This window comes from Otolemur garnettii, unplaced genomic scaffold, assembly GCF_000181295.1.
Source record: "Otolemur garnettii isolate 467f Iridium unplaced genomic scaffold, OtoGar3 scaffold00063, whole genome shotgun sequence".
Taxonomy (NCBI): Eukaryota; Metazoa; Chordata; class Mammalia; order Primates; family Galagidae; genus Otolemur; species Otolemur garnettii.
In genome coordinates, this window is record NW_003852458.1 from 6915258 (window position 1) to 6928657 (window position 13400).

The 13400-nt window shown below is 38.5% G+C and overlaps 1 protein-coding gene across 1 annotated transcript in view; it reads right to left on the bottom strand.

The window, feature by feature from the left end:
- FYB1 (FYN binding protein 1) overlaps window positions 1-13400 on the bottom strand; it is a 143068-nt gene that overhangs the window by 40562 nt on the left and 89106 nt on the right. Inside the window, exon 3 of the mRNA XM_023515014.1 lies at window positions 3586-3742. Coding sequence (XP_023370782.1) covers window positions 3586-3742 — 157 coding nt within the window. The remainder of the gene's footprint in view (window positions 1-3585; window positions 3743-13400) is intronic.

Below are 13400 nucleotides of genomic sequence, written 5' to 3' on the forward strand. Positions count from 1 at the left end.
CACTGTGCTACAGGCACCGAGCCTTTTTTTTTGAAACAGAGTCTCATTCAGTTGCCCTGGGTAGAGTGCCCTGGGGTCATAGCTCACAGCAACTTCAAACTCTTGGGCTCAAGTGATCCTCTTGCCACAGCCTCCCAAGTAGCTGAGACTACAGATGCCCACCACAATGCCCAGTTACTTTAGAGACAGGGGTCTGGCTCGTGTTCAAGCTGGTCTCAAACTCCTGTGCTCAAGCAATCCACCCGCCTTGGCCTCCCCGAATGTTAGGATTACAGGCGTGAGCCACTGTGCCTGGCCCCTTATCAGTCTTTACTTCAGTTACTTTGGAAGCCAACGCCTGGCAGGAGCACTAGTTCTTAGTCACCCTAGTTCTTGGTTCCTGGAATTCTCCCCTCTCTCCGCCCTTAACATTCTTTCCTCTTTACTGTGTCTTTCCCAACATCATAAACATATGCTGTTATTTCCATCTTTAAAAAATTCTCTTGATTCCATTTCTTCCACCGGGTCCTGCCCCATTCCTTGGCTTTCCTTTTCTCCTTGAAGGAGTTATTTACACTTGCTCTTTCCAGCTCCTCTCCCTGCATTAAAGCTATTTTCCAGGCTTGCACCCCTACAACCCTTGGTATTTCATCCACACTGCCACTGCGGTCCCCATTTTTTGGACATTCACTTGCATTGACAAAGTTGCTCACTGCTTCCTCTGACTGGGCTTCCAGGACACTTCCTTATCGGCTGTTCCTTTTATTAGCCTTTGTCCCTTCTTCTCCTCCCAGGCCTCAGAGAGCTACAATTCCCCCCAGGTTTGGTTCTCTATCTACTCTTGATCATCTCAATCAGTCTCATGACATTAAGCATAGACTATGTTCCTATATCTCTCAAAGGTTACATTTTTAATCCAGAACTCTCTCCTAGACTCTTCACTTGTCTCCAATTGCTTCAACATTTCCACTTGGATGCTGTAATAACATCTCAAACTTAGTATAGTCTTCTGATCCTCCCCACCTCCAATACTTGCTCAAAATCTAGGAGGTTTTAGACAAAACTTCTGCATTGGGACCTCCAGATCAGACTAAAAATCAAAATGAAGTTTCTCTTGTTCACCAAATGAAACTGAGTTGTTATCTGACCTTGGGAGAAATCCAAGAGAGAGCTTAATTTACCAAACAGGCCAGTTTCAATCTTTGATCATGATAACGAAGTTCCCTCTATTTTAATCTTCACAACAAAAAGTGACCTGAAGTAACCTGAGGTTGACCAAACAATTATCTTTCTATTCTTCTGTTTCCACCTCCCTGTCTGACAGAAACGTGACTTTGAAATAACCCATTTGGTTTTTGTTCCTTGTTTCTGCTTTTTTACAGTTGTTCTTTTTCTGTTTTTAAAACCAAACTCCTCTGCTCTATTCAATGTTCTATCTAATGGAACGAAGGGCTCCCTATTCCAGAATCACAGATAAAGCCAATGACAGTCGTTAAACTAAATTTGTTGCCATTTTGTCTCTTGACACCCTCGGCCTCCCTGTGATGCTCCTTCATTGATGGAAGGAAGCTTCATCCTTACAGCTGTTTAGGCCCAGAACTTTGAAGGCATTTATTGTTGATCTTCATTTTCTTTCATATCTTAAATCCAAATTCTGTTGTCTCTTCCTTGAAAATCTACCCAGAATATGGACACTTCTTGCCTCCATGGCTACCTTCTTGGTTAGAGCCACCTGCCTGTATCTGTAGGTCGGCAGAGGGAGTAGCGCTTAGGGAACACCACTCCCATGTACCTTTTGAGGAGTGGTGGTGTGATAAAAAGCACAGAAACTCCTATATCTTTCATAATTCTACTTAAAGACTATGCCTTATACTCTCTTTCATGTGAAATATAAGCTTTTGAACCTGAATATCAAGACCCAATTTGGTTTCATTTCCTCTATGCATTTCTACTCTGCTTGGGGGAAATTTTCTAACCTAGATATTTCTTCATTCTGGAATTTACTTGCGATCTCTGATGGGAGCTTCAAAGTCTTTTACTATACACTACATTTTCCCTTTTGAAAAAAAAAAGGTAGCATATATTATGGGGCATTAAAATCTTTAATTTGGCATTCATAACTGTAAATGCCAGGAAGGCTGTGTGGTTAATATAAACGTAGGAAGCAGGCCATAGTTAAGAAGGTAGCCGCTAAGTTACTCGAACATCTTTTAATTCCCATCTTTAAACTCCCAAGAGAGGATAATAAGGTGAAAAGCAGTGGTGGCTACTCATGATAAATGTGGTTTAAATCCCTGCTCTAAATTATAATCATGAAGCCCATAAGGGAAACACATAATAATTTTATTAATAGTTTCTGTTATATCAATTATGGATATTAAGTACTTTTATTGTGGAGGACATCAATCTGGTAGGAAAACTGAGGTGAAGAAAAACAAAATTGTACTGAATAAATTGGATACACTCCTTTGGGGATAAAGACATTTTCTAGATAAATAAAGGGAAGATTTAGTTTGCCTTGCCATAAAGATCTACGCTGGCCATTGTCTGAATATTTCTTTTTAAAACGACATTTCATTCTATTCCAATCTTCCACTTGGTTTTTCCTCAAGGAGCCTGTGCATAGCACCACATACAGTCCTGACATTTCCAAAACATGCTATCTAAGAAAATTTAACAACAGTAGGCTTCAATGAAAGTGTCCAAGGCCTTTAACACTGAACCAAAAATTCTGAAGGATAAGAGCATTGAGGCTATTTAGCATAGTATTTTTTTTTTCTTTAGAGGAAGAGTCTCACTTTATCTCCCTAAGTAGAGTGCTGTGGCGTGGTAGCTCACAGCAACTTCCAGCTCTTGGGCTTAGGTGATTCTCTTGCCTCAGTCTTCCAAGTAGCTGGGACTACCAGTGCCTACCACAACCTAGCTATTTTTTTGTTGCAGTTTGTCCAGGGCCAGGTTTGAACCTGCCACCTTCGGTATATGGGGCCAGCACCCTACTCGCTGAGCCAGAGGCACCACCCTAGCATAGTAGTTTAAAGCAAATGTTTACTTTGGATTCAGGCTGACACACTTTCAAATTGCTATTCTACATTACTGTGTGATCTTAGTGGAGTTTCTTGGCCTCTTTACTGAGGCAGATTTCCATTTCCTCATCTGTGGAATGACGATACTATCCACTTGATAAGGTTGTAGAGATTATATATTAAAAATGCCCAGCACATCGTAGGCAGTTAGTAAAATGTGGTGATAGTGGTGGTGGTGGTGATGGTGGTGATGGTGATGGTGACAATTACCATGGTGTGGGTGGTGCTGATGGTACAGGAGATGGCTGTGGTGAGCTGATCTCAAGAAAGCTTTGCAACTTTTAAAAAGACAGTGGAAGTTTTCTTCCCATGAACTTCTAAGGGGAAACCCAATAGAAAATAGATTAACAAGAATTTCTGAGACTTACAGGGATTCCAAAGATATGAGAACTACCAGCTTAGCACCAGGCCTTCTCCTTGCCAGCTGCCCCCTTTTATGAGTCTCTTAGTACTTAGCCAAACATAGGTGAAAAGTCTACAGCAAGAGATTGGCAAGGAAATGGCAAGATAATCTTTTGCTTACTTTAGGTCAAGTGGAGGTTTAATGTTTCTGGGCGGTAGGCTTGGGGCCGGTGGTTGTGTTGGGTGAGATGCTGGCAAGGGTGGCTGGCTGACCGGATGGGATGATGGAGGCGGCGGCAGAGAAGTTGTTGAGTAAGACGTGTGGTCTTTGCTGGTACCTAAGAAGCAAAGCAAACAATACCACGAATTGAGACAAATCCCCCAAATACAAGAATTGGCTATTCCAAGTATGTAGAAATGATCTTGAACATAAAAATGTACATAATGCATCTCTGTAAGTAGTGCTTTAAAGAATCTAATATTTTAAGTATGGGACATGGCATTTTATATATTCTATTTCTCAAATTCTTTGAGATTAATTCCTACTATTAAAAACAATTATTCTGACTTTTCTAAGCTTTTGTAAGCCTTATTTTTAGTATTGTGGATTTTGTGAACAAGCCTCCATACCTATATCAACATGATGATTTTATAAATGTAGATTACTTTTTATCAGACTCATTGTTTTAGACCAAAGAGGTTTAGTTTTTGTGTCTATGCTCATCGATAACACTTTTTTTTTAATGATCTCTTTGAATTTTTAAGTTACGTTTTGTTCGAGGTATGATTTTAAAATATTAAAACAGATTAGACAATTGCACAAGTCCATCACACACATTATAGAAAATTACAATATAGAGATGAACAAAATTAAACATCAGTCACAAATAATTCCATCACTCAGCCGTAAGTAACTACTGAGCTGTCCATGCTTTAGAACTTTTTGGTTCAAAATATATGCTATTAGGAGAGAGGAACAAAATGAGACCATTTTGCTATTTTGCTACCAGCTTTTAATTTTTCTCAATATTTATAAATATCTTTATAGGTTAATACAAGTACATACGATTTTTAGTAACTGCACAGTTTTCCTTTATGTAGCTACCATGAATTATAAAAAGCTAGGGCCCTAATATTGGATATTTATATTATTTCTTTCCCTTTTTTGCTATAATAAAAAAAAAAGGTGAAGGCTTTGTACATATCCTTAAAGTTCTATTCTTAGGATCAATTTCCATAAGTAGAAATTCTAAGTAAAATAGAATTCCTTAAGGTATTTGAAACAAAAGATCAACTATCTTCCAAAAAGATGCCACTGACAGCTTCATCAGCTAGTATATAAGAGTGCCCAATTTCATATCTCCGTCAACATCGTTTTAAATCTTTGCCAATATTATGTAAAAAATTCTTCATTCTTGTTTTAAGGCAATTTTATTTTCATCAAGATAATACCTGCTCAGGAATTAGCAAGAATGGTAGTGTCAAATAACACATGACAACTACAGTCAAAACTGGCTCCACGAACACATTTCCATCACCCCATGTGCTTTTTATAACTCTCTCTCTTAACTAACTACTTGACCTTTTGAGTTGTTTCCCAGAAATGACAGATTTTCTGCAAGATGAAGGAGTTGAGATTCTGAAGGCCCCAGAGCAGACCCCCTGACACCAGGACTCACCATCCCCCACTACCTGCACCAAAGCACCTGCCCCTCCTTAAGGAGACTATGGGCTAGGGTGGCACCTGTGGCTCAGAGGAGTAGGGTGCCAGCCCCATACACCAGAGGTGGTGAGTTTAAACCCACCCCTGACCAAAAACTGCAAAAAAAGAAAAAAAAAAAAAAGAGAGAGAGAGAGAGACTATGGTCTCCTTTAGTCAGAGAGACAGCTTTGAGGCAACTTTTCTTGTTCTCCCCACAGACACTTGTATTAAAAAATTATCTTTCTTTCTTGGCAATCCTTCTGGTTTCCATAATTGGATCTTTGTGCTATGAGCAACTGGACCTAGACTGAGCCCTTTTGCAGCTTTTTTTCGGGGTGGGGGGGTTGTTCTGTTTTGTTTTTCTTTGTTTGAGACAGTGTCTCATTCCATTATTCTGGCTAGAGTGCAGAGGCATTAGCATAGCTCACTGCAACCTTCTGGGCTCCAGCGATCCTCCTACCTCAGCCTCCCAAGTAGCTGGCACTACAGGCATGTGCCAATACACTTGGCTAAGTTTTCTATTTTTTGTAGAGATAGGGTCTCACCTTGCCATTGGTTAGGATGGTCTCAAACTCCTCACCTCAGACAATCCTCCTGCCTCAGGCTTTCAGAGTGCTAGGATTACAGATGTGAGCCTTAGCACCTGGCCTTTCCTTGCAGTTTTGACAAAACAACAATAATAAAGCCTTCTCCCCAATGGAGGTAATTTCAACATTGTAGATATTTCTTTTTACTTACTGTCTTATTTCTATTACTATACGTGTATGGCTACTGCCTGATTCATAATTTTTAAAAAAAATTATTGACTTTCTATGTGATAGAAGTGATTTTTTGTTCTTTTTTTCCTTTCCCTTCCAACATAGCCTGATCTTCACTATTTGGGGCAGGTGAGAAATTTTACCACTGAACTACCCATGCTGATCATCACTATTTTGATGAAATCTGCATTTATTGTTTTCATTATCATGGTTCTTTGCTGAGTGTACACTGGCTGGGTGTGGTGGCTCACACCTATAATCTTAGCACTCAGGGAGGTTGAGGCAGGTGGATTGCTTGAGCTCCAGAGTTCAAGGCCAGCCTGTACAAGAGTGAGACCCCATCGCTACTAAAAATAGAAAAACTTCCTGGGTGTGATGGTGACACTTGTAGTGGTTACTTGAAAGGCTGAGGCAGGAGGATAGCTTGAGCCTAAGAGTTTGAAGTTACTATGAGCTATGATGATGCCATGGCACTCTACCCAGGGTGATAAAGTGAGACTGTCTCAGAAAAAGAATAAATAGAAGTAGGGTGTAATTATTATATTTACTTTCCCAACTGATTTGTTATTTTCCTGGAATTAATAATTGACTCATTTGATTATTTGTAGAGTTTTCTTTCAAATTCTCTCTTCTCACAAATTTCATAGGTCTATAAATTGCCTTAATTTTTTTTTATCAAATTAAACCTGTTAGATAAATTCTCAGTTCCAATATATTATCTCTATCTCTTGCTATAAGCTGAAAGAGTTGCTGTATGGGTCTCCCATACGGCTGTCTTCCTGGGATTTGTCTTCACCAGCATCGCAGCTCTCATAAACCAAGAGAATATAGAGGAACAAAGCATACCAACTCTGAAGCCAGAATGTTTGAATTTAAATCCTCGCTCCATCACTTACATGCTGGCTGCCTTGGGTAAGTCACTTTCTGCTTTCACCCAGATAATGGAGATAAAAATAATGCCACCTCATAGGGTTGTGGTAAGGATGTATGACTTAACATACATGCTTAGGACCACGCCTGGCCTCTAGTAAGTTCAATGTTTTATTTTCCATTCAATAAATACAGTAGAACCTCTGTAAGCTGACCACCCAAGGGACATAACAAATTGGTCAACATACAGAGGAGGTCAACATAAGGAACTAGGCCTGCTGTACTGATACGTACATGGGGTGCATGTCCAGTCTATGCAAATTAGGTCAACTTAAGGAGGTGGTCCCTGTAGGGAGGTGGTCAGCTATGAAGGTTCTATTGTAGTTACTGAAGGCCTACTATATATCAAACTCAGTTCTCAGCATTGAGAATACAACAAAGATGAAAAAGACAAAAGTTTCTACTTTTATGGATTTAGGGAGATATACAACATCTAAATGAATATAAGTTAAATACATACAAAATTGTGAGAACGTGGAAAGACCCTATAATTGTGTACAACTGGCATCTCTTTCCAACATTGCATCCAGTGATCTCACCGTGGTAGACTGAACTTGGATGTGGTGGCAGTATTCACCTCATGGGAATGGGCAAACACTACAAATTTGGGCTTGATTTGTTGTCCTGTTGATTATTAAGGTTGAGAAAGTGATGAACAAAATGCTAATAACGCAGATTATACTAAAAATGTGTGTTTTCAGTAGTCCTTCCATTGTGAATAGTATAAACAATGAGAAGACATTTTTCTAATCTTTGACAACGAATAGCAAAGTAGTCACTTAAGCCATTGACCACTCAGTCAGGTTTTGATGTGTTATCTTCATTGTCTCATATTTGCTTACTTGCTGATGTAAACGAAAATACCAATGTTTAGACTGGAGCTATACTGATCTGTCAATTGCAACCGTAATTGACTACAGATACAAGAATTTGGCAAAAATCAACGATTTGCTGTAAGGAATATTGTTTATTTCACTATGATTTTAATATTATATACAATATATCCTTTATATACGACTTGATACCTATAGTTTAGCAGCTAGGGTGCCAGCCACGTACACCAGAGCTGGCGGGTTCAAATCCAGCCTGGGTCTGCCAAACAACAATGACAACTACAACCAACAAATAGCCAGATGTTGTGGTGGGTGCCTGTAGTCCCAGCTACTTGGGAGGCTGAGGCAAGACAATTGCTTAAGCCCAAGAGTTTGAGGTTGCTGTGAGCTGTGATGCCATAGTACTCTACTGAGGGCAACAAAGTGAGACTGTCTCAACAACAACAAAAAATTCATTACATGGATGTGTATATACTAGGGTGACCAGATTCTAACATCTGTAAGGGGGGACAACATGGCGGGGGGGAGGGCAGGGAACGGCTCAGGGCAGGGCCTGACAATAAGGCAAACTTTGATAAGCAGTTCTCGATAATCACTTCTCAGCAATTATTTATTACAGTTTAACATTATAAAATTAACAAAAATAATATAAAACTCATATTCTGGCGAAATAGCCATATGGCGGCCGAAAACCGTATATTCCCTTCTTGTTCTCCAGCCTGTTCATGCATTCTTTCCAAAAATTGGGACTTTTTAAAAACACTGCAGGACACAGGACAAATTGTTGAAAAGTGGAACTGTCCCGCCAAAATCGGGACATCTGGTCACCCTAGTATATACATAACACACACACACAATTTTCTTGGAGAACTGATGGCTAAACATCTACCAGCACACCATTCTGGTACCTAAAACATTCTGAGGCTCTTTTAGCTAAATTGTAGGTAGAATTACTTGTCTCTGTATTTTTCTCTTTTGCTATGATTCTCTGTCATTTCTCCATTTACTTTCTTATTTTATATATTGTGCCTTGGAATTAGGCATGTTGCCTAGTTTTCCTGAATATGAGTTATGTATTTCTTATTTTCCTCATGTAGGGTGATTTATTGAGAAGAAAAGAGAATATCTTGAAAAATATTTCATTTTAATTTTACATGTCTTTGAACACTAAGGAAGTAATCTTTGTGTGTTCTAACCATTTGGTTTTAGATTACATTATCTGTTCAAATACTTTGCCTATTTTCAAAACAGTATTTGCCGTTTCTTATTGGCTTATAAAATCTTATTATTAAGGACATTAATCTTTTTGTTCCTCATGAGGACATACTGAACATAATTTGGCTGCTTTGGCTCCTGCTATTGCCTGTCATACATTTAAAAAAAGCCAAAAAACCATAACTAATAAAACTTTAAATCCTTTGAAGAAAATGTAACATTTACTGTAAATGTCCTCGGGGGGGAGGGGAGGGGATTCCAAAGTTTTGCATGGCATATGACACAAAATATTTTCTGATTCCTTTTGGATATTCTTCCCTCTTGCCTCAATTTTTTACTTCAGGTAATCACTCACAATATCACCCTCTCCCTCCACGCTCTCTCCCGGCCACCACTTTGCTTCTTTTCTTTCTTCCTAGAATTTTATAAATTGTCCCAATCCTGCAGTCCTCATTGGTGACCCTCCCCATCAGGGGCAATTCTCCGAAGAATAGCTCATTTTCTCTTTTCCAGATATTTCTGAGGAGTTGAGGTAGAGGGAATTCATTTCTCATAAACCTAGTAAATAAATTCCAATTTGAAACATTCATGGTAGAAATGCTTTGTCTTGTTAATTCTAGTCACAAGCAAAATTGAAATTTTTTAATATATAGGACTTAGCACTTTTTCTCCAATCCAATTAATTGATGTTTTTATATATAATTTCTGGCAGTAAAGCTGTGTTTAGGAAGGCCCTTTTCCCTCTGAGAGCAGATAATTTTTTTTTTTTTGAGACAGAGTGTCACTATGTTGCCCTCAGTAGAGTGCAGTGGTATCACAGCTCACAGAAACCTTGGGCTTAAGTGATTCTCTTGCCTCAGCCTGCCAAGTAGCTGGAACTATAGGCACCTGCCACAATGCCAAGCTATTTTTTTTATTGCAGTTGTTATTGTTGGTTAGCTGGCCCGAGCTGATTTCGAACCCACCATCCTAGGTGGGTTATAATGAGCCCTACTCACTGAGCTTCAGGCACCTCCTGGAACAGATAATTATTAACATTGTATTTCCTCCTACTTCTCTATGGTTCTTTTTTTTTTTTCTTTTACCATATAATGCTTTAAAACCATTGGTTATTTATTTTGGATTTGGTCTGAGATAGAAATTTTATTTTATAGTTTTTGTTTTTGTTATTATTGTTCCTAAATCATTAATCAAATGTCCTTATACCATTTGTTGAATAAGCTATTACTTTCTGATTTGAAATGCCTGTTTTATTTTGGAAGAAACATTAAAGATTCCAGTGAATTTGACAGGTGAAAATGGCATTTTGTATTTTATTTTATTTATTTTTTTAGAGACAGAGTCTCACTATGTCACCCAGGCTGGAATGCAACAGCATAATCATAGGTTACCGCAGCTTCAAACACCTAGTCTCAAAGCAACGCTCCTGCCTTTGCCTTTTGAGTAGCTGGGACTTACAGGTGTACGCCATGGCATCTGGCTCATCTTGTTATTTTAATTTATAAACAATACAGTTTGGTAGATTTGTAAGTTACTTAAAAGCTGTACCCCAAGAGGATGAAGCTCTGTGAGTGGACATTAATAAATCACTGTCCAAAGAGAAGAAAAAGTGTTTTGTTAGCCATTGTTTGACGTATCTTTTCATGGAAAAGATTGTGGCAAGTAGGAAGCATGACCACATGAAAGTGTTCTAAAGCCTGGAGGTGTCAAGTTATAGACATGGTTTGGGGAATGTCGACTCTGAACTGGAACCTACTTTGAATTGGAGACACTGAAAATCCACTTACCCCAAGCCAGGTAGAGTTCTGCCTTTAAATGGGCCTGTGAGACTTTCTGAGGCAGGGTTTGGGAGAACCCTGCTGTTTTGCTCACCAGCTGTCTATTCTCCTCTCCTTGGTTATAATAACTTGAGGAACCCAGAAAGGGGTGTGCTTGCTTTCCTACTGATCTCGGAACTAGCAAGGCTCCTCCTTGAGTTCCTGGCAGCCATCTTGCCATCACCAAGGCAGGGCTTGCCTGAGAGTGCAACAAAACCAGAGGAAAGCAGGGTGAGAGATGAATGGGGACTGGTTGGATTTTAAATAAAAATTCCCTTTGGAATATTTTCAAAGATAATTTGAAAGATTTAATGAAGCATTAAGTGAATTGTTTACACGTCTTCTTCCTCATTAAGCTTGGGAAAACATAGTCTAGTTTTCATATGGAACCATAGGTAGCAGTCAAACATTTTGCTTTGCAAAGTCTATGGTTGCTTTCAGATAGTGCAAGGAATACATTTGCATGTATTCAAAATAATTCTAAGGAAAAGCATCTAAGTTTTTCTGGGAAAAAAACCAGCTAGACTTATCTTAATGTCATATTGACTCTAAAATCTCAATCTGGACTTTATAAGTAAACTAAAATACAATTAGTAGTACTGAAATTATAAAAAGTGAAAATATGTTTTTTTCTGATGGAAGGGGATAGATATTGAATTGAATTATAGTAAAATGAGTAAAAAAGCAACATTAAATAGAAACATTAAGTTTCTAGAAGTAATGGTTATTAAATAACATTAATTAACCACTTAATTTTTGTGAAGTACCATACTTCCTAGTCATTTTACATATGTAATTTTATTTATTCTTTATAACAACCTTATGTGGGTATTTATTATTATCTAGTTTCCATTTGATAGTTAAGGAAATGACCCAAGTTTGGAGACTTAGTGAGCAACAGACCTGGGATTCAAACTCATTCAGCATTTGAACTCTAGACTTTTTTTATGATGTCCATGTCCCTTCTGTTACATTCTGCTGCTTCTCAAGTAATGAAATGAAAATTATTGATAAGTTCAAATAAACACATTAGCAAACTTTCCCTTGATCTGGATGTAATTTCCCCTTTTTGATTTGTACCTTTCTTTTTAGTGATTTCATGAATGCTTTCAGTTTATTGTAAGACAGAACTGGCTGTAGAGATTGTAAAATTCACACATACAGGTGTTCAGGATTCCAAAGTTAGATGCTTCTGAATATGAACTTGGAAACCAGATAGCAGGAATGCAGACATTCAAGAGATAGCAGAAAATGGGCTTCCAAAGATGGCTAATCATTGTGAGCTGACTGGAAAAATAACCCCTCAAAAATTGGAATTGGAGAATTTGGAGTAAAGTCACAAAAGAACTTAGAAGATGTGAAATAAGGGGAAAGAATTTGGAGTAAAGTCACAAAAGAACTTAGAAGATGTGAAATAATTGTTTAGTTGACATAAACAATTAGGGATATAAATTTGAAGAGATAAGACCTAAAACTCTGATCTGCCTATGGATCTCAGCCCCCAGAACTCAGGAGAAATTGCTGAGGTGGTCTATGATTTGAACATACTAGAACTTAAAAGACCACTTGGAATTCCTTCCTTGGAGAAGATGGGAATGTGCAAGGATAAGGACCCCTGAAGCACTAGGCAGAACTGGTTCAGCAACCGTGGGCTAATAGGTGAATCTGTAACCTGTTACCCGTTCTCATCCTTGGACTAAGGTACTATGTTCTGAGCATTTTAACAGGAGATCAAGGCTTCAAGAAGGAGATAATGGGCATTTTGCTAAAAAGCAAGTGATTGTTGAGTGACTAATGGCAAAATTAAGGAGACTTGACCATATCAGGGAACCGTTCATACTAGTTACAGAAAATAATGGGGAGGGTTGAGAATAAGGAGAGGAACTGCCAAACTTTCTAGAACATGAAAACAACTCTCAAGAATCTAGGAAGTTACCAACCCCAATTCAAACTCTTTATCTTGTTTAATTTGGAAGTTCAGAAGAGACCTTGGAGAAGTCACGTGCCCCTGCTTGCCTGGATGGGTGGAATACCAGGGCCATTTTACCAGGAGGACACGAGTAGGAGAGGTCCTCCATGAACCACTGGGTGCCCAGAAGTTATCTGGCCCCACTCTGAAGAGTGGCTTCATGTTCACTGAAATAAAGGCTACCTAAAGTGCTAATATTTTTTTCAGGATCTGAAAGTCCATAAACAAACAAACAAAAAAAATTGAGGGAAAGGAAGAACAAATAAGGAGAGGAGAGGTGGGATGAGTAGAATAGAAACCACGAGGGTGCTGTACTCATAGGAGATGAAAATTGTGTTATTTCACAAATTTCCCAATTTAGATATTTTTTGCCAACCAAAAATACCAATTCTGGATATTAACACAATACTCTTACAATGCAAAGATCTATGAGTACTCAGGAAATCTACCACATTGATTCTGGTATTTGTAACTTCTGACTAAGAAGGTTCCATAGTTTTCCTATTCCAAGGGGTCTAAGGAACATCAAGAGACCAGGCTATCAATTTCCTTTCTAATCTATGGATCCCTTTACAAAACCAAAGATATTACAACTTATTGCTACTAATTGCCCCCAAATCCTGACCCTAGACCAGGCATTTCTAATGTTGGTTTTGTTGAGATGTCTTAGAATTCGAGCAGGCATCAGAAAACTTCGATTTTTGCCTCTAGTTCCATCACCAAAGAGCTATTTGTCTTTGGAAAATCAGTTAACCTCTATGTAATTTAGTTT